The following is a 26,601-nucleotide window of genomic DNA, read 5'->3' on the forward strand; positions in this document are numbered from 1 at the left end:
ATTCTAATGTAGACTGTGCAAGAAAATACTTTTGTGACAGCAGAAACTGTATCTTGGGAAGTTGTCAGAAATGAGAACAGTTTATTGTGCAAACTTTTTTCATGAGAACACTCCTTAGTGTCATTGTTCTGCTAGACACAGGGCTATGCTAAGATTCTTCTTAGCATAGTTAGCAGTAAAAGTGTTGTCACTATTTTGCACTTGCTTATGCAAAACTTAATTCTTATTACTCCTCCTGGGAGTATTTTGCATATCCTAGTCACTACAGACTGCCTCTCACTCTTGACCATACACTTCATGCAGTGACAAGACATGAAAAAGGAATTTCTGGTGGAGATGTCTGCCCAGTTCAATTAGTTACACGTGCAAATGATCAACAGCAGTCAATAAGCAGGATGTGACAGAGGGTGCAGCTACATTTACAAAACTTGCAACCCTTGCTTTTCAGGCATTTATTTTCAAGAGCATCCTACAGCTGCAAAGGGAATGTGGGCTACTTTTCAGCTGAACATAATTTATTGCATATTTTACATTTAATTTCAGATCAACAGAACACTGGTTGTAAGTGAAAGAATCCTGCACCAGGAGCTGGTCACAACTGAAGAGTTTTGGTTAATAAAAACTTTTAATAAAAACAAGTGAACACCTCTTCATTGTATGAACTTAGTTTTTAGAGAGGGGGAACATCTCTTTCAGACTGGCTCAAATAAGTGCTTTTGGAAATCTAATTCTCCTGTTACCATGACTTGAGCAGAGAGAACCACAGTTGCACAGAAAAAGGGGCCAGGACTGTGTCAGGAAATGATTTATGGTAGTAGTTGTCAAGAGCAACAACGCACTGCCAAGATACGGGGTTTTTTTCCCCCCCTGTCTCTCACATGTAGGCAATGAAAGCTGTTCTAGGACTCACAAAGAGCAAAACTGTGACTGCGGAACAGCCACAATTACTGCTTTTCTGTATAAAAAAGCCTTGGTAGTGTTGACATACACAGTGTGTAGTAGATACTACTAGGCTGCTATTTCCATCTGCTGTGTCACTAGACCAGGACTACCCTTTTTGCTGGTAAATCACTGGCATGGCTTCTATGCAAGATTAATCAAATGTCATAACTGATGCTTTTTAGGAAGGGCAGATGAATTTTACATTTTCAGCTCTATCCATTTGGTATCTCTCCTTACTTTGGTCTGCTTTACTTGTATAAACTACGTTCCTCTTTTTCCTAGAAATAAATTAGATGGGAAGTTGCAGCATCAGAATCAAATGAAATTAATTGCTGTCCTTCTCACCCACTTGCTTTCCTCTTTTCTTGAAAACCTTGATAGTACATGGCTCTAGGTGGCAGAAGAATTAATAAGACTATTACACCCCCTGTTCTTGTTTGGAATAGCAGTGTTTGAAATGAGCAGCTGGATGGATTCATGCTGAAGAGGTCCACGTTAGTACAAAAGGCAAAGAACTTCATTCTGAACATACTTGTTCTTCACAAGCACATTTCAAATACAGATCTGAGATGAAAAACAACCTCTGTTCTCTTTCCAACAAAAGGAATTTCCAGGAGGTGGCTGGAGAACTTAACTTCCCCTCAGGAGCAGAAAAAGGTATGTTACCTACCCCAGGAAGTACGTGGAGAAGTGAGAGCAACAGGTCTTCTTCCCTGCTCAGTGCAAGGAGATATACGCGAGACCACACAAACAGACTGTGGCCAAATCACAGCAGGAAAGACTTGGCTGCACAACGAGTGGTGCTCGGTGCCCGCTCGCACAACCTCAGCAGAAAGCACTGCACATTCAGAGTCACGTTGCTTTATTGGTTACTGAGCCACAATTCAGAGAAGTATTGCCTTGGAGCCACCTGTAGAAGCAGGTTCTCTCATTTTGTCTCCTAACATAACTGGTAGGACACCACCTGCTATACGGATAGTAAAAATAAAAATGTCTCTGTTCAAACTTGCAGCGTTCAGGGGAAGGTTTTGTAGTTTCCGTTGACTCAAGTACCGTAACGTACACGCACACTCTCATCAGATTAGCCATCTGCATCAATTCTGTGAGCTGTCGGATGAGAACAATAAATGGGTACGCGCCACTTCTGTTGGACAAGACACATCCTAGCTTGAACTTACCACCGTACCAGGGACAGAGAGGAACATTTCTGGCTGCTAATTGAACACGATTCATATACACCTCCAACGTACTTACAGAAGCTTTGTAACTTGGATAGGCTTCTCAAATTGAGCCAGAGAGCTGGTCTAGAGTAAAGTTGCCCTTTAGGCAACTCCCCAGACCTATGGGGTACCAGTAAAACTTGTCACTAGCAGATATCGGTTTCACAAAATTAATCTGGCAGGGGAAATGTTTTGGCAGATAGATAAACGGGGATGAGAAAGAACTCTGGCTCAGGCCTCCAACTTGCTTTCATACATTTAGTTCAGTCCTCAAAGGGCAGTGTAATGCTGTGAATCACCCAGCAGGGACACCAGCAACTGTAGGAGGCCTCTGCTTCTAATTCCAGTTAGATATATAAGGTTAGATGGTATAAACAGCTGCAGTAGTGCTGCTGAGCTCTTTTAGGTCATACTCCAGAGGCATATCGTGGTCAGTTCATTTAACTAATCCCAGTTCTGAACCCCAGAACCCCAGTTCTGTGCACTTTGCCACACAGAGCTGAAGCAATCTTTTACTGGTTCCTGAAGGAAGAAGCTACTTACATTGCTTTGGTATCCTAAGGGCCTCATTGTCAGCTGACATCACTTGGTGCAGAACTCCTCGGAACTGATAAAGCACTTTCAAACTCTTCTCCTCACCCACGCAGGGGTCATAGAAACCCGGCAGCCCAGCCTTGAACCAGAGAAGACACACTAAGCGTCAGGGAATGGACTTTCACAGCTCTTTGGCTGACCAAAACAACTTATTAGTGCCAGAATGAGGTGTCGTTAAAAAAAAAGGAGTTTTGTTGTCAATGAGATGAGACAAGAAGCTAAGGAATCACCTCCACAGTGGCAAGTTCTAAATGCAGAAAAGAGTGAATCAGGGGGTTGAGAGTCTGTAACACACACTGTCTCACGCTGCAAATACAGAGACACTGTTTCTTTGGCACTGGAAATGCCCAGAGAAACAGAAGTTCCCAGAGGTTCATAACACTTGGTATATAAATGGCTTCTGTAAATTTATCTAGGCTCACTAGCTTCAAGCACGCTGAGGAAATCCCGTCAGGATAGCATATGGTTCAATCTGAGCCACACATTCAAGCCCTTGAATCTGGGCTTTCACAGAACAGCTACATACCTTGGATGCCTCTGTAAGGATGAGTTTAGAGTCTTTCACCAAGCACTGCAGGGGCACAGTCACATCTATTACTTTCACCTTCTCATTCTTTCTGCTGTTGTCATTAACAAACTTCCCATACCAGGCGTTCACTACAATCAAACCTGCATTTCACATGAAATCACAGATGTGATGAAAGGCTTCCCACTGACAGCTAGGTAGACACTGATGAAAAGACCATCCCGGCATTTTCTCTTGCTTTCAATGATATTTAAATTCTCCTTGCCTGGACCCATGCTTCTCAAGACAGAAGAACATTTCTGCTTGGGTGTTTGTTAGCAATCTTCAGCACTAGGCCAGAATGACACGACTTCAATGCCACGCTGATGTGACAGTCCAAGTCGATGTCAGTTCAGTTTGGAACATTCTCTTGGAAATTGCTAGCAAACATCAGAAATCAGACTTCTGTTATGATCCAGGAGCAGACTGTGTCAGATAGAGATCAGTGAAACCTAAGCTTCAGACTATAACTTTTGCACACATTTAGACAGACACCTGCCTTTTGTGGAGAGGTGAATCTAGACCGTTGTCTTCAGCCTGTTGCTCTACCTCGCAGTATGTCCCAAGATAATATCCAGTGGATCTCTACTAAGCTCAGGCACCATAAGCCAAATCATGATGGCACTTCCCCACTACCAGTGCAAGAAGCTGGCTGTGCTTCATTAGGAGTGGAAATGAAGAAACGATACCTGGCATTTCTCCCCCTCAAGCACCCAACCTTTGCATTGTTCCTTTCTCTCTCCAAATTTATGGAACAAGTAAACAGTGTTGTAATCTTTACCCATTCTGGCTTCCTCTGCTTCAATAATCCTCCGGACAGACTCTTGCATTAACCGGACCTGGCACAACACAAGAGGCAGAGCAAAAATCAAGCAGTATCAGACACTGTGTCCAAAAGAGAAAAGCCCAGAGTGAAAACAGCTTCCTTTAACTAAGGGGACTTAGTTATGAGAAAGACTTACCGCAGCTTCAGCCTCCTGCTTCTTCTGAAGGATGTCGCTGGCTGTACTCTCCCTTTGCTTCTCCAGCTCTCTGGCATAAGGAAGTCAACATCACATCAGGTCTACACAGTGGATGGGATTCGGCCACCAAGTGGCACATGTCTGCTTACCCGCTCTAGTTAAAACTGACCCACAGCCTCACATGAATGACCTCCATTTTAAGGTTCTTCCTCACCTTTCCAGCTATTTTTGTAGGCTTCCAGAACTTGGTAGTATTGACAACTTAGTGAGCCACAGTGCCTCAGCTGGATACTCCAACCTTTGCACCAGGCTCCCAGAAGCACCTGAGTGGGACCTTCCCAGCTCTGAATTTAAAACACGTTCTTGCAAGCTTACCTCTCCTTCTGTGCCCTGAGGTAGGGTTTGATGATTAGCCTATGCATGGCGAAGTAGATAACTAGAGGTCCCACGGTGGCATAGAACACAGCACTGGGAAGCAGCTGATCTGTTAGGTGGACAGGGAAGAAGTAGGTCTGGCTAGCCCTATTCAACCTTGAACAAAAAAGAACAGAGAGACAGGTAAGAGGAAATGCAGAGTTTAATGCGCTTGATTAAGTACACTTAGCAGCAGTGTATGCTGCTGAACAACTGCTGAACCAAAGGAGAGATGAATGATACGCTCAAAAAGGTAAAAATCCGATAAACTGAAACAAGACAACAGTAAGACAAGACAGCTGACATGACCCATAGCCAGACTTTTATGTAGCAGACATCTCTTGTGATAGTACCTGACCATTCTAAAGTGTTTTTATTAATCTGGAGAATTTTTTTGGTCATTAATTTCACGAGGTAAAGGGACCAACATCACTATCAAAAGAAAAGAAAATGCTTATAGAAAAGGTCTGTGTTCACAACACTGGCATGCGCCTTCAAGGAAGGCATACATTAATATTTTTCTACCACTTAAGATAATATTCATTTTCTTGGGATTGAGTTCTCCACCCCTGTATAGCTATTTCAGCATCCTGGCACGCCCTCTGCTGTCACTAATTAAAAGTGCACCACAGTATATAAACCCTTAAAGAATTCTGCCCCTTTGTGAACTGCATCTTATTAACAGTATAATCACCTATATTAGTTAACGGTAATCCCCTAATTCAAGTATCTACTTGTGTGCAGTGTCATAAAAACGGAATGCAATTAAATCCATTTCTACTAATAATATTTTCAGAAATCTTCCGTCCACTTACCATAATGCTCCAAAACTTACTTTAAGCTGTATTTTCGGAATATTCTGATGCACACACACACACACAAGTCCTGAAAGAGGTGGCTCAGGCTCAGAGTAACACCAGCAGAAGGCACATATTGCTTCTGATGGGCACCTCTTGTATTAGAGAGGTGAGGGCAGCTGCAACCTTTCATAATGATGTATCAATATACGTGCATTGCCCTGAGACTGGGACCTTCCCACCTGAATATTTGAAATAGAATAATGCGGGTTAGGGTCAGCCTCTGCAATCTACAGTTGTAATCTTGAACTGACTTGATTTTCAAAGACACTCCTTGGGGAACACCAACACTGACGGTGGCTCCTAAAACGCTGTGTCTGGAAATCTTCCTCTCTGCTCCATACTCCACTATGGTCCCAAAGAAACCCGCCCTAGAATGACAGAACCAAAAACTGGTAAGACAGGGAAGACTTTTGAATTTCTCTTTACTGAATCCTGTAATTGCCCACCAAGTAAAATATGGAAATACATCTGTGTGCAGCACATGTTGGCTACAGAAGATTTGCTATGTCTCCACAAGGTAAGATGAGCCTTTTCAGCTTGTAAAGTAGTAAACAGACTACAAGAACTTCTGTCTTTCTTATTGATGATGATACACAGATATCACACACAAGTATTCTAAGTTCCATTTATCTGAGGAGGCTTAGCTCTGTGTGCCTCTAAGACATTCACTTCAGCATTTACCAGATTTAATTAATGAAAAGCAGATTCCCAAAGGCCACAGAAGCATTTGATTTGTGTGGACCCTGGAGGCCTACAACAGCAGGAGAGGACAATCCTTCAGGCCATGAGCAATGTGAATTTCCTCTTGCATACTTACTTGACAGAACCCTTCACTCGCGTCTGATCCTCGTCCTGAAACTTATGCTGATAACTGACCATCATGAAAGAATGCGGGATTCCCAGCTGAAATACAAGAGGCACAAATGTATGAAAACCTAGCCTTGGCCACCACTGAACATACCCCCAAATTTCCTTTATCCTTTAAGTGGCACAGAAAACATAGCAATGCTTGCCACCTACTCGTCACAGCCTGCAATCTCTGCAGTCTGTGTTGTGCATCCCGACCCTAATCTGAGCTGATCCACATTAGATACGACAATGTGGGGTGCAAAGTGTTGTGCTCTGCCAAATGCAGCTCGTTATCTATGTTACGTGTTTGTATGAGACAGTACCAACTGCTCCGTTATCCTCTAGTCCCACGCCAAAATACTGCTGGGACGAAAAAGCTGAGGCACTTCTTTCCCATGGGGTGGTATCACTGTCCCCAGTGTACAGCAACAGGACTCTCACCTGCAACGCCACGGTGAAATGGCTGGTTTTTGTATCCCGGACAATACTAGTGTTCATGGCTGACTGGATGCCCCACCGCCACTGTAAGTACCCCATTGTGTTCTTGTCGAGGTTGCGGGCTAGGACCGTGGTGAGGCCCGGGCGGATCCCACGGGACGAAAACTGCAGGGCACAGTTTGTAGTGATGAAACTAGGAGAAATAAGGAAAGCCTCATCAGTGACAAAACACAGGGTCCCAGATGGCCTCAAATTCCTTCCTGCCCAGGAGCCTTGCTGAATACGCAGAGACTATCCTGCAAAGAGCATGACGCCCAAGGGTTTCGGGGAAAAACTAATTTAGACCACACTGACCACTGCACCTCCCAGAAGAGCAGGCTCACGCCCTGGTTTATTGGTCTGTGCCACAACGCTGCAGCCAACGCAGCAGGCTTCCTTTCAGCCTTTACCCTTCTGGCCCATGGCAGACAAAGTCCTGGTCTTCTGCAGAGGCAGCACACTTGGCTGCTACAAGATAGCAGCCCTGCTATTTAATAATCCTCAAGCATCAGCTCCAGAAATGAGTATTAAAGGACTCTATGTGGAATAAGATCCCTGTATAAGCTGAGGAATGGCATATTTACTAAAATAGAAAATACAAAAAGAAGGTAGTCTACACTGGCACCTATGATGCTCTATCACATGTCTTCAATCATAACCCTTACCTTGTACTCTCCTTTGCAACTTGAGACCTCTATTCATTTGTAAACAGACATCACCCTAGTGGCAAATTTGGCATTATCGCCCTAAAATATGACATATCATCTCCTCTTTTGCTGTCAGAAACTCTGTTTCACACATGTAAGCCCCAGAAGAGCTTCTCATTTTTTGTTCGGCTCCCAGAGCTAACTTCTATTGCTCTGATTGTGAGATCACACCTCAAGTATCATGAATTCATGACAAGATCAAATACAAATCTAAGGATGTGGAACACAGACTCTCCTTAAACTGGAAGTATGAAAATGGAGGACACCAACACACAAAAAGAATACAAGCATTTTGATCAGTACTAAAGCACAACCTGAAATCTAAAGAAGAAATACCTTATTTTGTAGGATAGAAAACAAATCCAGAATTAACATGGAAGAGTATTCAAGCCGTTTAGTTCCTTATTGTGGAATATTAACCATTAGACCATTTTTCTAGTATTTACCATCTTGGTGTAAGGTTACGGAATATCTTCAAACCGAAGAGAGGTCCCTGAAGGTCTCCTGCTCCAAACTCCAACTGTTTAAATGCACAATGCCAAATCATTAGAAGAAAACATCTTTTACAACAGTGACAAAGTACTTCACAAACGTCATTTAAGTCACAGACATTTTACACATCCGAGTAACTTTCACCACATATTACAGCATCCTCTGTTTTCTGCTAGCTTTGCATTCTGAGGAAGAGGTCTCTCACTGAGTAGGGTCCTCATGAGTAAAACAAAGCCAGTTTCAGAGTGCTATGGGCTATTACTACTAGCACTTGCTCTGGTTGCTCCAGTGAAAATGGAGGAAACTCCTCCATCACAGCCCCACAACAGCAAACAACAAGGCTTGGCTGCTGCCTTCTGAGGGCAAGAGTCCTTCTCAGGACAGTCTCAGAGTAATGTTGTCAGCAGTTCTGCTGCTGCACCGTCTCAGCATCTGCAAAACACGCCTGCTGCTTCATCCACTAGTCTGGGTGACTTCCAGGGCTGCTATTCAATGTTTGTTTGGTGCTGTTCAGTCTCATTAACAGAAGGAGTTCTTAGACGTGATGCTTTTCAGGACAAATCCAGCAAAATCAGTTCCTACTACATCTGCACCTCCCAATTAAGTTTATTACATGTTTTTTTTAAAACCTTTTTAGTCAACTGGCTCATGACAATATCCACAGGCTCCCTTATTACCAATATTGCAAAATCCTGATGTAAATCAAATGCCTTCAGGCTATGAATTCTCAAACAAGAGGACAACTCCCATTTCTCACAAGATAAGGAACCAGGTTAGCAGTAGCTAGTGTGCGAAAAGGAAGGCGCAGAAAGCAGCCACCTGCCAGCCATAGCCGCAATGCCACCAGCATCGCAAACAAAGCCACTGGTCTAGCGAGGCACAGCTTGCAAGTGGTAACATGGGACCTGCCAGCTACTTAGATCATACCTGCCTGGGAGTCAAACTGTTTTCCCCCATGACTTCTTCCCTTGTGAGCAGAGCAGCTTTTGAAGCAAAGGCAAACTATCACGCACATGCTCACAGCCTCTGGAAGGCCCCTGGGAGCCTTCAGACAGTGGCATTAGAAAGGCCCTGGAGACAACCGGTAGCAATTCTGTCAGCATAAGTGAAGTCCAAAATGCACAGCCAAATGGAAAGGGGAAACAATTAAGAAGAAACAAGGTTTGGCCTTCCCTTTTTCTCAAATTCCTTTGAGAATTCCTTTTTCTACATTCTACAGAATGTAGAAAATGAGAGATGAAACAGAGCTGAAGTTCCCTAAAGAAAATAAACACTAGGTAACTAATCCAAGCAGCCTGAAATAGACCGGATATAAAAATGCGTAACAGCTATTACTCTTACCTCTCCCCATCCCTTGGCAGAAGTCACTCGTCTCAGAGCAAGATTAATCGATCCACCTCCATTCCCATTCTGGGTGGAAAGGTTACCAGACAGTATTGCTGTGTCCGTGGCAGTCAGTGGTGCCTGAAAAATGAATGTATTGTTACCAATTACTCTGATCCCGATTCACACGTTTAATGCATGTTCTGCAAGGACATAATCACGATGGCAGAAACTGTAAGTGCAGAGAGACAGGTAACACTCCATTTGACTCCTTGCCATCCACTAAGCCCAGGTGTTTGAACCAGACATGGCTGCACTTGCTCTGAATTTTGTAGTCAAAGATCAAGTATAGCAAAAAGTGAGGCAATTCTTACAGTACCAGTCATTTGTGACACCTTTAATGTACCACCTTGAAGTACTGACCCTGAGTTGCAAACTCTTCTAATCTCACCAGCAGACTACATTTTTTCAACTCTCTGGAACAGAGGAAACATTTCCCCCTTCTTTTCCTTACCCACATCCCCAAAACTGGGAGCCGTTTGTTTTCACAAATACGCCATGTTCAGTGAGAACTAGATACCTATTTTCAATCACAATTGAGCCTCCCTGCTAGCAGGAAGGCAGGATCGCTGTAGCCTACAAACCAGCCACACAAATGCATGCTGTACAGTCAACGCGCAGTCCTGCTGGAACTGAGCTTCCTCTTCCCACCCACGCTGGTAATTGCCGCCTTCCATAAATCAAGATGAGAAACCTCCTGAGCTGCGTTTCATTTTCTGTTGCTTTGCTCTGTAGTGCCTCATTAGCTCAGGCCCGGCTCCACACCAGCAGCAGTGTCTGCCCTCCTTACCTCAATGGACTGGGATATGTGCATTTTGTTTATCTCGATCTGGGGAAAGCTGCTCCCAGGCACATCTTCGTATTCTTCGTCATAACGATCAAAGAGGTCAGTGGCATCTATTCCAACACTAATTGTTCCCTAGGGAATGACAAGGGAAACAAATACTTGGCATTAACAAACATCCAACATATATAGGCTAAATGGCTAAACCATCCTTGTATATGATGGAATTTTTTTTGCAGATTTTTCTTGTTCTGCAACTACCTTTTCCACTCTAAAATGCATTTCTTACACATTCAAGACAAACAAAAATGAATGATTATAATATCCTAAACCAGCAATATAAATCATAAAATAAACTGGATAAAAGACATAGTTTTTCAGCAGGAATGCAACTTGTAATACTAGTAGGTAATTTTTGTATTGTGACACATTACAGAAGTAGGTAGAACACTTTTACACAGCAGGTTTCTTCTTCCCGTACAACTGACTCTGCTCTGTCAGTATTTTGAAGTTGAAATAATGTATTTTAGAAATTTATTTTCTCCAATGGAACTTGGCCAGAAATCCTCTAAATGCTTTCTTCTTATGAGCTATCTGAAACAACTTACTTTTGAGCTGCATCATTCACTTGCAATTTACCTTATTAATCAAAACTTATGTTTTCTTTTTCCTAGTTTATACCTTGTAATCAGAAGAAAAGCCTGACAAAGATAGACTTTTAGCAAGTGTTAAATATCTCCTTTCTCAGACCACAGAAAAGCTTGTTCCTACAAAAAACTAGGCCACAGCTAAATAGTCTGGCTACCTGCTGCTGTGCTCACTCAGACTAACTGCAAGAGTGGGTTTATTTGAAAAGGGCATGATTAGATCTTTGTCTGGGTCATATAACTTCAAGAGGCTTTCGAAACCTTCCCTATAGACCCATTAAACAGCATTCCAGCTCACAGAAAATGTACCAGTTGCAATAAAAAAAACCCTCTGTGTGTGCACAAACATGGAATGAACTCTGAGCAAGTTGTATAAAGAAACTCAATAGCTGGGTAGGTACAAAAACCACTCACTCAGAGCCCAAGTATTTATGGAAGAAATTCTCATTTCAATCCGAGTGAGCATTTTTCCTTGCTCACTCCACTCTAATCAAACCCTGAACCATAAACATAGGAAGAATTTGACAGGACTCAATTTCTCTCTGCTTTGGCTCCCAATTATTTATTTGCTGTGGAGATTCCTGACCTCTTCTCAATGTTTATTTTCTGATTTCTTATGCAGCAAAGACTGGATAAGTATTTTAACACAGGAAGGTCCGATTATTTCCAAGAGAACTCTGCAACAGGGGCTGTGCCCCAACTGCTTACAGATTACTCTTGGCAGGCTGGCAAATTTCAAAGCAACTATGCTCATCACTCTGTCTGTGGCAGCACCAAGGACGAGCTCCTGCCCCTTATGCAGAAAGCTACTTTTCAGGAACCATCCGCAAAGTCACCTTCAAGGGATCCGCTCTCCAGATGCTACAGCTTCTTCAGTTTCAGTCCTCTCCGACATTGTGCTGTTCCTTGAAACAAGGCCAAAATAAGAGTGAAGCAAGGCAAAACTGCCAACTGCCTAGGAAGCGGCGCAGCCCTGTGCTGCTCTCCAGCCCTCTGGAAAGACGTGGAGTAGAACCGCCAAAGAGAAACAGAAAGTGCCAACTCCACCCAATGAAATTCCAGCAGATGCACTCCAGAGTGGCCGATCAAACGTGTCTAAATACAGATGAGCATTTATTTTCACAAAAGAGAGAATTATTCCCATTTTTCCCGGATGCTCTTCAATTCAAGGACGTGTAAAACCTAAGATCTTTCATAACAGAGGCAGGATGGAAAGAAAGGTTTTCCACACAGAGCGCCACATTCAGCGCAGAACCTTTGCCGGATTGCAACTTTAAATTCCAAGTTAAACATTTTTAAACAAGAGATATCATGCTGAGTAGTAAGCAGGCTGAATATGAATGGCAAAAAAGCAGATAATTGCATATTTTCAACTTGGACAGGAGTATCAGCAGCAGTAAAGCTTTCTTAAGAATCTGCACTCAAAAAAACCCCAAACACTGGAAAACATCTTACTGTACTATGTTTATTCGTACTGCAATGCTTGTACTCTTTGTAAGGATGCACCAAGGTCCACACACATTCCTGAAATTCAATGCACCTCCTTTCTTTCAATCATACACAAAATCTTACGATTTCCTTTTTCACACCTATGAATTTTAAAAGAAACATCTCTCCCAATGAAAAAAGGAAAACTCCTGAACCTATCCATGAAAATCCACACAAGAGCCACTCAGAGGAAAGGAGTGTCTCCGTTCCCTCCCCGGCTCCTCAGCAGATCTTTTATTTAGCTGCCTTTCGCTGCAGTGAGCAGTGGGCTCCGAGCAGACATTTCACCTCCCGCCAAGCAAGTGAAGTCACCCCCAGAGGTCTATAGATCCTGGCAAGGAAACTGGCCAAGGCGCAAGCACAGGAAAAGCAGCAGATGGTACAGTTAAAAATATTCCCAGAGAACGACAGCACCCCCTATGCCACCGGATAACAGAGAGGGGACCGCTGCTGCTTGCAACTCCCCATCAGCCACCTGCTCAGACCATTGGAAATGAAAAAGCCCTCCCTGAAGAAAGAGCAGCAGGGAAAAAGCTGAAAAGCTCTGCGCAGAAGTCGGCGGTGCACGCATGCAACATGGCGCAAAGTGCACCAACTCAGCAGGGCAGGAAGCTGCGGAACGGCACTGCAGAACAATCAGAGTTGTTGTCTGGTATTATCTTTAAAAATCACCTTTATTTGCCACCCTGCGAATACGAAACAGACTATACTGATGGAATTAAGAAGTGTGCCAGAGAAGAATCCACTCCCTCCTCGCCTTTTTTCTTAGGGATTTACCTTCTGGAGAGTGACATATGGAAGCTGTGCAAGACTAAGCCTTGAGGGACCTGCATTTCTTAGATGTTGACCTTCCGCAGCAGGAAAATAATGGGATTTAATTTCTCCTAACAGGAAGCGGTTCTTCTCAAATCAAGTAATGAACTTTTGAACCCTTCTGCACGACTTTGAAAGCAAAAACAAAGCTCTAAAAGCAAATAATAGACTCAATTCAAAACCTGCCAAATTGCCTACATCTGGTTATTGCTCAACATTTCTGGTTAAAATGCTTTATTTTGCTGGAACCGTTTTATAGAACTGACAAAATGTTGGCGATTTTAAAATAACTTGTGTTCGTGTATGAAACGATCACAGCTGCGCTACCTAATTCCACAGGAACACTGCCTGGAGAGACGTTTCTATAGGCTGCCAATCAGCAATTGTGGTAAACACCCAGATGGCTAATTTTATCACAGGACACAGCGGCTGAGGCTTACAATGCAGCTCCACTTTTTACTGCTCACAGCCACGGCGAGGCGCCCAGATAAAACGTCAAATTCCTAAAGTCACAGAGAAGCATGAGGTGGAGATAACCATGCCCCTCTCTGAGTATACCCTTCTGACCCCAGTCACCCTCATTTCCAGCAGAGACAGTTCGACTTGCCTGTTTTGTGGCAGCCAGAAATCCCTTCCTGCCTGGAATAACGTTGTCAGCAGATATTCACATAACACCTTATGCTTATTTACCCTTCCAGTACAAACAAGTTCTTAGTATCTGTGCACTGTCCACAACAACTTGGTCATCTGTGTCAGTCCATTTGCTTTGCTAAGACCAGCGCAGATCCAGAGTCTGTGCCATGGTGAATATCTCAAAATGTTACAGGTCTTCTCAGATGGACATTTTTCTGATATAGTCCTAAACATTACTATTTAACTTCTGCCTGCTCAGAAAACGCTGTCATTTTAAACTGCTGGCCATGAAAACTGCAGCAACCTTCAAAAACTACAGTAATAGTAGTTAATGAGCTGGCACTTTGTTTCTCGGGTTATGCAAGTTACGCTGCAACACTTCAGAAGTCCATGCATGAACACAATGGCACAGGAGACCTCCTCTTTCAGAGCCACCAAGAGAGGACAGCCACCTGTGCTTTAGTGCTTCAGGATGCAGAACCTGTGTTAACTGCACACCTCCAGTGATTGCTCTGCGGACACCCAGTTTTCCACCAAGAATAGAAGCATTTATAAATAAAACAAAAATTGATGTCTCATTACAATTTACTTTTTCAAGATGGAGAGAGTTTGTCTACATAAATATCTGCACGGTTATCTTGGGGTAGACAGAGGAAAACTAAGGCTCTCCACCATGGACCATTCCTATACTGCATAGAAGAAACAGATTTCCAACGCATTTCAAAACATAACTAATAAATGGTTTCTGATAATTTAAGCAAAAAACCCCCAGAAAAATACAGATGCAGGTAAATGAAAGTGTGAAAAAATTTGGTGAGTGTAGATGCAGCTCTTGGATAATGTCATCCACTGCATGAGAACCAAGATTTTTGTGATTCAACAAGCTTTGAAACCTCACTCAGTGACAGTGCTGACAAAACCTGGGTTTGCCTAGCATACTTATCAAGTCAAGAGCCAGCAAGGCCATTAGCATTCTAAACTATCACAGTATTCCAGTCGCAGCAGGTGACAGAGGAAGCAGAGATTGAGCGTCATTTCCACCTCTCCCTGCCATCCCAATGCTACCACAAGAACATCATCCTCCACATGGTATTCTTGATTGTCTCTGAACAGCCAAGATTCAGTTGCATGGTGGGTCATTTAGTGTCAGTTTACTGCTGCTCAAACAGATTAAGAGATGGGAACAGAATACTCGACGATTGTCATCCTAAGAGCGTGATCAAGCTTTCCTAGAACAGGCACTAATTGTGAAACTGGCAGGACCCCAATCCTGTTCAGGTTGATTTTGCTCACTGTGTGGCAACCGGAAGAGTTCTGCTACCCAGCTAGTTTGGTAGCTGCCTCATGTTTTTCATTGGTTTCAAAGCTGCATTTGAATATCTCCCCACATTGTTGTGACACTACGGCAGCCTTGAAGGGAAAACAGTTTCCCTGTCAGGAAACTGCAGGGAGTTTGATTTTATTTGGAACACTTAGAAAGAAATCATAAACATTTCAGTGTCAGGTCCGTTTTCTTGAAATTGCTGAGAGAGGTATTTTGCTCCTACATGTTTCAATGAAAAAAAGAAAAAGAACTTTCAACACAGGATTACTGTCCAAAGAATTAGCTGTTTTCCCTACATTGTGCAGACAAACGGCATATTCAAAAAAGGAAAAGTATCTCACTAAGTGTAGATACCTAACGGGCTATTTACTATAGCTCCTCATCTAGGCTCATCACACCTTGCATATTCGTAATAATTTACGGATTCACTCTTGAGACCGAGATGAAGCCTTTGCTTACCTTTGGATTAGTTCGCTGCTGCAGTCTTCTCTCTTCCCTCTCTCTCTGCAAACGCTCAAATTCTTCCCTGATTTCAGCTGGAGTTCTCTTCCTTTCCACAACCTGCTCAAAAAGAAATTAAACACAAAAGATTACCAGAAAAAACATGTTCAGGGTATTGCACTGCTGATGGGACGGAGGTCCACTGACCAGGTATGCTCTAATATGTTGCCCCTGCTGCTGCTGCAAGCCACTCTGCGTGAATTTCAATACTCAGAGATTGGAAGCAAACACCTGGGCCAGATCAAATGGCAGGCATGAGAGAAAACCCCATGCTTTGAGAGAAGGAAAAATGGTCTTGTTATTTCTATTACCTTGACAAAAACAGGGCAAATAGCTCCCAAACCACAAGTACAAGATACTGCAGTGCAGCCGTTACCAACAGCTATACATTAATTTCTCTACTAGGTGTAGACACAAAAATGAAATCAACTGAGTTTCTGGCCTGAGGCAAACTGATTAAGCGAGAGTCTTGTGATTTTAGGCTACACTGATTCACATCTCTTTACTGTACATGGCTCAGGGAATGAGGGTTTTAAACAGGTACGGCTCTAGGTATGTATAGAAAGAATACTGGATTTGGCTTTTCAAAATAAGATCAAGTCTGCCACAAGCAGCTCAGAAATGCCTGTTACACACTGCCACTGCTCCACATTTCTCGCTACTAACTCCAGACTTGACCTTGGTAGTGACCTGACCCAATACAACATGATTCTGCAGCAAGCAGCGTAGTGCAACCAACTAAGACTGGCAGAGGCTAGCAAAGGGACTTAACAACAGGAAAGCCAGGAATAGGCAAGTCCTCTTTCAAAGCCCAAAAAACCAAACCAACGATAAAAAAACGCAACAATCCAACCCCAAAAAGCACAGAAAGAAAAAGCAATTTCAAACTCAGAGGATAGCCAATTCTGGAAAAAAGTTTCAGATTAAAAAGGTGAGACTAGATGGACAATAATGATGCATTTGTCTCAGACAAAGATGTTGCCTGTCACGGTAATATCCTATTAGGGAACTCTGAATGTCAGGTTTATTGTTCTCTTGTCAAGTGAAAAACCCAAGTATTCTTTGAAAATCCATCACAGTGTTTCAGCAGAGACAGAAATAACTAAACAAGGATACCTTCAAACAAACAGGCATTTATTACCATCAAGGTGTCAGTGCAGCTCGATGTAACAAGAATGTCAGATAAAGGTGGGTTTAGCCAATTCCACTGGCCATCAGGTGCTAAATTTCTCTCACCTCCCATCCTTCCATTTCCAGTCCTCGCCTCCCATATATGTCATAGATGGCTCTGGTCTGTGGATCACTAAGCACTGCGAGTCAAAAATCAAAAGAGAGGAGAAAGCTCAGTTTTTGATCTTCTCCTTGAATTTCAGACCAACACATTAGTCATATTTGGAATTCAAGCAGAGGTCCTGGAAACGTATTGTTCTACAGTTGCATCCAATTTTTACATTAACTCCTTTAACGCTTTCATGTGCTATATTAACAGGACACGCTGATCCCGCCCACTCCCAACAAATTCCTTCCACCCCTAGCCCCTTACTTCTAAAATTGAAAAGTGACAAGAACACAAGAAACATGCAGACTAACTGAATATGCAGCGGGGTTTTTTAATATTGCTTTCTTTGACTGAAGGGTGACATAAGCCCTCTACAATCATTCGGATTATTCAGCGAGAGCAGTCCCTAGAAACTTCCTGAGGAGGAATGACATCTACCTCTCTCTAGCTTTCAAAGCTCTTCGGTGCTTTGCTCCCTATCTTCGATATTCCTTACCATCCCTGACTGCTGATCCTTTCCCACCCAGTCCAAACATGTCGGACGTGCCAAGCACCAACAAAGCCACTTCCATGAGGCAGTTCATGCCTTTCCAAACACCAACTACAGGGTAATTGCAAAAATGCACGTAGAATTTGAATCTCCCAAAAAGTCACCCAGTGCAGTGGAAAAAATAAAACACACCAGAAGACTGCAGAACAGCTACTTTGGAAAAAAGCCTGCACATAGAATTAAGAAGAATCTCTAAAATGTAAGGCATATTTAAATGCATAATCTCTCATACCACACCCTTCCTTAAAAAACAAACATCAATTAAAAAAGCATCAGTATTTCTCCCCCAGGGTTCCAAGACCAGCTTTATGATTATCATGTATTTCTTTTGACTGTAGAGGCACTGATGAGCCTTCAGGGAGCCGGGTGTGCATATTAAGGCAAAAAGAGGGTCTACTAGTAATAGAGCTTTGATCTGAACTACTTGAAGATTTTTGAACTTGCTAAATGTCACAGGCAGCTACCATTTTTTATAATTTCTGATAAAACACAAATTTTGTTGTGTGATATTAAGAGATGGAAGAGGAGGGGGAGAAAATAGGGAGGAGGTGGGCTGGTTTATTTTCGAGATGTCAAAATTTTTGCTTATAAAATATTACACTTGGATTTGGTACTAAAAGAGCAGCAAATTATAGATACATTGCAACACAGAGCTGAGCAAAGCCACAGAATTCAAAGGGAAAGCTGACTCTAATGTAAGACCTGCTCACCACACTAAAATGGAATTGTTAAAACATCCTGAGGTTTTATTCCCCTTGTCATCAATGTAAGACCTTCACTGTTCTCCCCAGCAAAAGCTTCCATGTGTTCTAATGTCTAACTAGGGACAACGTAAAAGACTTCACCCATGTTCAAGTCCAACTGGAAGAAACAAATGCTTATCATTCAGGAAACATGAGAGTAAAAAAAAAAAAAAAATTCAGCTCATCTTTGAGGTTTAATAGAGGAATATTTACTCACCATTTTGCTTTAGTTTCTCTTTAGGCTACAGGACCTAGTTTGCTACACCACTTTTTTAATGCAGAAGAGTCCTACCAGCTTCTAACCCATTCACATTCCAGGTGCCTCTTATCACACTTCCAAAATGCTGCAAGATAATTCTAATGAATCACTTCATTAGAATTGTGCCTCAGTTACACTATGCATTACCTATGGTGACACCAGGATTTACTTAAATGTCAGCTTAATTCAGAATATTTTTAAAGGGCTTGGCATCCTTTGATGAGAAAAAAAACCCTCTAACTACTATGAATCTATTGCCCTTATCTCAGTCTTAGAATATGTAAGAACTTGCTGAAAAACAATGGAGACCTCAAGCAGGTGAGAGAGAACAGAAATTCAGTTCAAAAGTAAAATATGAAACTGTCTTTCAGCTTGAAGCTTTTCAGTCTTCAGTCTCTTATGGGAGAGTCTTTTCAGAAGTAAGGGGAGTGGTGAGAAGATTATTTACAACATGCAGGAAATAAGACAGAGACTGCACACCTTGTTCATTGCAGAATTTATACTGCATTGCTCCTCTGATTTACAGGACAGAAGCAGGAAACAAAGCATCGCTAAGTATCAGCAAATTTTATTACTACTTTGTAATAATATCTGTCTTCCTCAAAAACCATGAAGACACAGCCCTCCTAGAAAACCTCTGAAAAGAGTTTCTGCAAACTTCAAACTTCCACTGACCTTCATAAGCTTGGTGAACAAGGTTAAATAGCCGCTCAGCTTGTGTTTTGAGCTCTGGGTCTCTGTGCTTGTCTGGATGGTACAGCATACACAGTCGGCGGTAGGCAGCTTTTAGCTCTTCCTGAGATGCCTGTGAAAAGCGGTAAAAATGTGTTGAAGTACAGCCAATGCCATTGAAAAAAGACTATTCTCAAGATCAGCCCTAAAAGAAAAGTCCATCACCTGCTACATTACACTACTTTTATTTACACAAAATCAGGAATGGACTTTTGTTCCATTACAAAAGTTAATGAAATGTTCAATCATGCACACCAGTATTTTCCACACTATTTATCGTGCAACAAGTGACAGCAACAGCTCATCAGTGTATAGCTAGGTATAAAAAGTTAAGTAAAAAAACCAAAACCCACCCAAGCAATCTGTGTTCATACATTGTTTTTATTAGGAAACTACTGTCTCCTCAATTCAATGCAGATGAGCAAGGAAAAACAGTCGCCTCAGGATAAAAGCACTTAAATCCAGAGATGTACATCAACTTCTACTTCTATTTCAATCTTAAACCATCAGGTAAATACTATACCTATCAGAAAGCACTGACCTTCCACAGCAGTAAAGGTAAGAGATGTAAACCTACAGTTTTACATTCAGCCCTTCACTGCTGTGCTGCCTAGCACCTTCCTTCCTATACAGCAAGGGCTCTCCGTTGTGCTGTGAGAAAGGAAGGCGCATCGCATCATCACCCCTCAGAAACACACTCACCTGCAGAGGACGGACAACCAGAAGAACAGTGTGTCACTAAATACATCAAGAAAAAAAAAAAAGCTCTGTTCTTTACCACAACCACTCTGGAATTTCAGACCTGGCCTCCAGGAAATCTGCTGGAAACAGATTTCAGATGGAAGGGAACAGAATGGAATAAAACCCCCACTCCTTTCATTACCATCTCTCAAGAGACAGCAAATTTTATTATTTTTTAACTCTAGAGAGCCCTTGTAACTTCCCCTTTTTGACCTCATTCCTGCAACAGTCCTTGTATTGCAGCAGCTGTCTATTCCTTGTAGGCTGGTCAGCATCTATGTAGAAGTGCATCTGCCAAAGTCAACCAGAACTTCCCCGGAAGGCCCAGGTAGCGCAGAGCTTCACAGAACTACCAACCAGCTGGTTACAAAGCTGTCCAGGCAAGAATCAATTACCGGGGCGCAGGAAGCAGGACATCACTACTCTGCACCAGGAGAAATGCGCAGGGTAAAATAACCGAAACAACGCGATGGGTACTTGCTGGCTTCCTTCAAGCAAACATCACCCCTTTTATTATAGCCAGGGGTTGCAACGGACAGGAACACAACGCCAGCAAGTGAGAAAGGGGTATGCAGAAAATTACTTTTGACAATAGTATTTAAAGACACAAATTCCACTTACTCTTAAAGCTCTTCAGTGACTGAAGCTTCCAAGCTTTCACTGTGGAAATAAACGCCCTAAAAGTTTGTTTCTTAAAGTAACATCTTTTTTCCAACTTGTGGTAAGGAGAGTCTGGGTTTTCATCAAAGAAATGCATTCATTTGCATACCAGCTAGAAATCAGTTCAATTTTGAGGTCAGCTTAATATAAAAGTTTTCTCTGCACATTTGTACTATTTCCTGTTAACGTTTCTAAATGATATAGCAAAAGAGGACATGCCAAATTTGCTGGCCGCAAAACAGTAAAGGTAGCTACAGATTAGCTCTTTTCTTTTTACTACCTTGTGCTTTCTCAGACATTGAATTTAAACTCGACTGAGAAGGCAGGGGAACATATAGGTCTAAAATGGCATTCTTTAATCAAATTAATGATAAATGGTTTAATGTGCTATTGATTATGTAATAGAAATGAGCAGTATCATTTTTCATAAATGCCATGTTCAATAAAATGTTAGATTGGGCCTTTCATCATCATTGAATAGCTCGAGTCATTGGTTCAATATTTCATGAGCAATAGCCTCTTAGAAACCGCTAAAGAAATACTGACATAATTTCAAATTGCAATGAAATACATAAATCAGTAATAATCATATGTACGTTACATTTTTATTGCCAAAATTCCAGGCAAAATTAAAAGGCGTCCCATCACCCTGTTTGGTGTTTAAACGGCTTCATTTAACATCTCAAACATGCTGCCACATTTTTAGTGGACTGAAATCTGTAAGAGATTAAACATCTATATACATACACACACAAAAATTGTTGCTCGATAGGCTTATTCTCATCAGGGCTGCAAAGTTCAGTGGTTAACTATTATTTTAAGCTCAGCTGCCACATCACATGAAGTTGGCTCAGCACACAGAAATGTGAGTTCGCTGCATTCCACTGCTACGCAGAATAGTACTACTGAATTTAATTAGCAAGGGGTAATTAACAAAGTGACTACTGTCTCAGGTGGAATTACTCCCTCAAAGACCATTTTTACTTGGTTTCCAGCTCCCTTATGTACCAAACCTGAATTTTCTGGTCTGTAGTGAAGAGCTGAGAGCCTAGCTAAGTTAACTATCAAGCCTTTGCTGTTAGTCTCCCAAGAGTTGCAACCCTTGTGCGGTTCCTACCTCTTCCTTTTAACCTCTACATCTGCACACTGCTGATGTTTGGGAGGGTGAATTCCAAAAGCTGTGGAGTGATCTAAAAGCACGGCCCACCTGCTTTTAACAAGACATGGGCTTGAGTTGCACAGAAATTTTTCTGAAAAGAACACACTTTACTACATGGCATTAGAGCAGTGTCATATATTTTTCTTTCAGTAATGCAGAAGATTTCCACAAATGAGACACACAACACTGCCACCAAGACCACAAGTACTGACATTAACTCCAAAGATAATTTTTTCAAAGTTATCAGACTGAATTGCTTCTAAGTCTTGAACTCCTATTATAAGCAGGTAGTAGTTGAGCAGTACAAGCCTTCTTCAGCTTGATTGGTTAACATCTAGGCCGACGTGCTTGAGTAGTAAAGCCTGTTTTTAAATATATATACATAGAAAGAATATATACAGTGTGTATATATATCACTATTGCGTTTGGTGACCCAAACTACAGCACAGCTTATAGGTTTGGATCTTTGGCAATTTGTGTAATTCTTACTATTAAAAAAAAGTTACATCTCTTTAAGTCCCAAACCGTTCTAGTGTAACAAAACGGTAACAGTTAATACCGACCTATTGTTAATAATGACACTGAGTCCTACTGATCCTCCTTTTTTTTGATGAAAGAGGTGTTTTGCCAAAAACATGGGTGTTTCCGATTTGGAAACATTTGGAAAGTGCGGGCCATACAGCACTGATTAAAATAAGAACAAGCCTACAGCCAAAGAGGTAAGTATATTTTATATATATATACGTATATATGTAGAGATAAGTCTAAGACCAAGCTGCCACATACCCCGAGGAAAACCAAATCGGAAGAATTCTCAACAGAAGTCGACAGCCTCACCCTTCGCTCTCACGTCCCGCCGCGCACACCACAAGCAGCCCTGCCAGCCGGTTCGGGTTTCTGAAGGCCCGCTCCCGGGCAGCGCCTGCCTCAGCCCGGGCCGGAGGACGCGCTGAGGCAGCCCCGTTCCCGCCCGCCGGGTCTCGCATCGGCCGCGGCCAGGCCGGCCCAGGCGGACACCGGGGTCACGGCCCGCCTGGCCCCGCCGCTTCGCCCCGCCCCGCGGCGGCGCCCCGCTGTCCGGCCCCGCCGCCCGCCGCCGCCAGGCCCACCTCCCGCCGCACGTTGAGCAGCGAGTAGTAGTCCTCGTTGTCCGGCACCTCCTCCCCCAAGGCCGCCGCCATCTTCCCGACCTCTCACCCCACGCCGCCGTGCGGCCGGGCGTGGCGGTGGCGCGAGAGCGGGCGGGAGGCGCCGTGCCGTTCGCTGCCGCGCCCCCCAGCGGCCCAGTGGTGCGAGTGCCCGCGCATGCGCTCATGTACGTCCGCGAGCGCAGCGGGGCCGTCTGCGCATGCGCGGTCAAGCCCCGCCCCAAAGAGCCGTGTGGCGAGGCGAGGCGAGGCGGGCGCGGGATGCCGCGGTGAGTGTTCGGCCCGGTCCGGCCCAGCCCCGTTCCGTCCGCTGCGCGGGATAGGTGGGACCGGCTGTGCCACCTGCACTGCCGCGCGCCGGCCCGGCCCGGCCCGGCCCGGCCCGGGCGGGAGCAGCCTTCTTCCCCCGCAGCGGCCTGGCGCCCTGAGGCGTCTTTCCCGCCGCGGTCTCTTCGTGCCCGCGCATTCACCTCGGCGGGCAGGGGGCCGAGCGGCGGCTGGGACCGCAGCCCGCGGGCTGGACCGCGGGTGGTGAGGGTTTGTCCGTCTCGCTCCTAGGTAAGAGAGGGAGGACGAGCAGCTGCAGGCGCCGCGCTCGGTGCCGCCCGCGTTGGTGAGCTCCCGGCGGCGACCACACGGCAGCGACCGTGGGCGTTACGCCGAGGCTGTGGCGTGTCCTCCAGGCGTGCCCCAAGTATAAGAACTTACGGAACTAGTAGTTGCATATGTTGCCCTGAGGCCTCTTGCCTGGCATAACAAGAGGATCGTTTCCATGCCGTTTTGTGACCAAGATGTCTTTATTTAATGAGTAACTCATGGCTTTTTTGAGGTTGAATTGCACAGGTTACCTAAGACACGTTGCAGCCTGTTGCAATGCAATATCGTGAGGTCAGATCTTCTGTCTCGCACAGAATATGAGCGATAGGTTAGCTCAGCAATGTTAAACCCACTGGCACAGAACAGCTAGCAGGGAGCAAACCCTGGCTAAACCTTGTTCTCATTTGCCGCCAGTGTAAATCTGGAGCTGTTTTCTTTGGGTCAACAGAGCTGCTTTGGCTTTTCACCACAGAGCAGAGAGTATGGCCCTAGAGTTTATGCTGTGTTGCACTCCAAAGAGCAGACAGTCTCCATGGCGGGTTAACCATGAGAGGGCACTTGCCAGGACTTACCCAGTAGTAAAATGGAAGAAGATGCCCCAAAAGTCTGGGGAACAGGCAGACTTTTTAGCAGAAGGGCTTCTTGGTCTGTGCTTTAACCTATGCCTCGTTATAAAGCATTGCTGGCAGACAGACTTGGTGTTTGTTGGCATTACTGCTGTGCTGAGGCGGCCAGGAGGGAAAAGAAGGCCTTTTCTGCTCATCGGTGGATGTTCCCTAGTGATTGTATCAGATGTTTGTGTCGGGGATGCTAGAGTGATTTAGAGCACTGTGGCCCTCAAAGAGGAGCTTTTGAAAGACCACTCATTAACACCAATACAGTCTAGCCTGAAGCTGAAACTGTGTTTTCCCATTCCAAAGCTCAGCTAATCTGTTTTGGATTTGATCTTCACATAGTTTTTGTTTGAAAACAGGAATGTTTTAATATTTAATAAGTTTTTTTCTGATCCAAGGGTAGTTAACAAAGAAGTATTGATCGTGTTCTAGAAGTTTCTCTGCACTTGTAGTAAGTGAGATGCAGTGCTTGGAACAAGAGGTCCACAAAGGCTCACGTTCTGAGAAACCATGTAGAAATGGGTCTGTTTTACAGGGAATCACCCAGCAGCATGCTTTTCCTGAATGAACCCACCTGCTAGACTCTTTTTTTTTTTTTTTCTCCACATAGTTAGGAGTCATTGAGTCTGTGCAAAAATGCAAAGACAAGTAGAGTTTTGAGGATGTCAGTTGCCGTGGCAATGCTGTTTCTCATGGATTTTGGTCCTGTCGTAATTGTGCTCTTTTTCTAACATGATTTGGGAGTTTTGTGGTCCTCGGGGATGTTAGTGGCAGAGTTACTGGGAATCCTTCCCCGTACCAGGCTGATCTAACTAAAAGACACAGCTGCTCGTTGCCAGGTCTGGCCGCTGTTCCGCATGCATCACAGATGATTCAGGGGAATTTTTTGGGAACAGTCCACAGATGTCACATCTTGGCAGGGAAATATAGGAAGAGAGAAATACGAGTTTAGGGAGCTAAATATGAACTGTGCTTTCTAAGCATGTAGAGATGGCTCTTAAAAACCCTATATTATAACAGAGGAAATGTGACATTGATGGCAAAAAGCAGTTTGGGGGTAGGGGGGAGGGAGAAAAGTACTTGTTTGTGCTTTACTGACTTGCCAAGTTTAGGTTCAGGGTGCAGTGCTCTTCTTGCCCACATCGCTACTCGCAGATTCCTCACACCACTCAAGAAAGCATCATGGTGCTGTGCGGGACGTGATCTTCGCAATGAGACAAGCTGACCCCAGGAATTGGATCCTGGGTTTAGCCGGCCTGTGTGCCCTCAGACATGTGACACTGTGGCTTCTGCTCCAGTGTGTGTAGCGTGCTCCTTTTGTAAACTGTGAGTAGCCTTACTAGTGTCCTGACTCAGCTCTGGTGTTTTCCAGAGGTCACAATCTACCGGTACCTCTCCTCCTCAGATGTAATGGGTTGGATTCCTTCTTAGGGTGGACTGTATGATCTGTGGAAATGTAAGAAGCTCTCATGGCTACTTGTTTTTTTTTCTAAGCTTTAATGTCTTGGATTTTTTTATAGAGAGAAAAGTAACTATGTGCTCTGTTTAAAAGATGTTGGGCCTGCACCCAGAAAGGGAGTTGAGCGTCATGATCCTGAACACCATCACTCTTAGCTTAAGGTGTCGAGTTCATAATGTCGGGTTGGGTGCTGCTTCTGGGTAGGCAGCGGGTAGCGGAATGTGCTTGAGAGGGTTTTCAGGAATGTCCTTCAGGAGGGCTCGTGCAGTCTATCTGGGGCATCTGGAGTGCCAGCGTTTCTGAGCTTAGGCACTGGTGAACGGTGCTGCGTCATGAAAAAGGGGGCAGCAAACTGTGCACGTCCCTGGCTGGAACATTTGGTTTGGACCTAAAAGTTATTTTTCTAGGCTAAGGGAAACATCTGTGCTTGTGTTTCTCTGGTATGCTAGTGACTCCTCTACAAGTTACAGAGGTGTTCCAGAATTGATTCGCTGCTTCTTTAGAGCTGGAGATACCAGAGATACCTTCCACCTACTGAATCTTTCATCTAAGCTAGTGGGCTGGATGGGGAACCATCTTCCCTAGTCTGGGGGGAGTGGCAAGGGACGGTGAGGAGGCCTTGTTTAGCAGATTTTCTTAGTAACTGGGATCATGTAGTCATTGCTGGAAAATTGCCCCCGCACAAAGTGTTTTTGCTAATATTAACTTTGGTTCCATCTCAGCTCAATGGAGGGAAAAACTAGAAAGTGCCATAAATTCAGCCGAGCTTGTCAAAGCTGTCAAATTACCACCTGATAAAGCTCCTACCTCCTAATGATTACAGCCATCAGCCAGAGAGGAAATGTATGCCGATGGGGCTTTCGAGCGACAGCGCCAGGATTCAACATTGTTAGACTTTTAATGTAGTGTCATCTGGGGGCTCTTTGGCTTCAGTGGAGGGTGAAGCTCTGAGCAGAGTTATTTCTTTAAACAAAAATTAAAAAAATCCAAGGGTGTAGTCTAGCA

At 43.8% G+C, this 26,601-nt stretch overlaps 1 protein-coding gene across 1 annotated transcript; it reads right to left on the reverse strand.

Annotated features, from left to right (window-relative positions):
- Positions 1-1,815: 1,815 nt before the first annotated feature.
- Positions 1,816-22,959, reverse strand: DNAJC11 (DnaJ heat shock protein family (Hsp40) member C11; the record flags this gene model as incomplete). The annotated part of the gene is made up of 16 exons (XM_082009351.1): positions 1,816-2,049; positions 2,706-2,835; positions 3,283-3,425; positions 4,103-4,160; positions 4,284-4,353; positions 4,659-4,814; positions 5,809-5,925; positions 6,375-6,460; positions 6,848-7,037; positions 8,037-8,110; positions 9,424-9,546; positions 10,256-10,384; positions 15,614-15,715; positions 16,892-16,965; positions 19,162-19,291; positions 22,888-22,959. The coding sequence occupies 16 exons, from the start codon at positions 22,957-22,959 to the stop codon at positions 2,024-2,026; spliced, it is 1,680 nt and encodes a 559-aa protein (XP_081865477.1). The 3' UTR covers positions 1,816-2,023.
- Positions 22,960-26,601: the final 3,642 nt, after the last annotated feature.

Source organism: Phaethon aethereus (genome assembly GCF_964289735.1).
Source record: "Phaethon aethereus genome assembly, chromosome: 21".
Lineage (NCBI taxonomy): Eukaryota > Metazoa > Chordata > Aves > Phaethontiformes > Phaethontidae > Phaethon > Phaethon aethereus.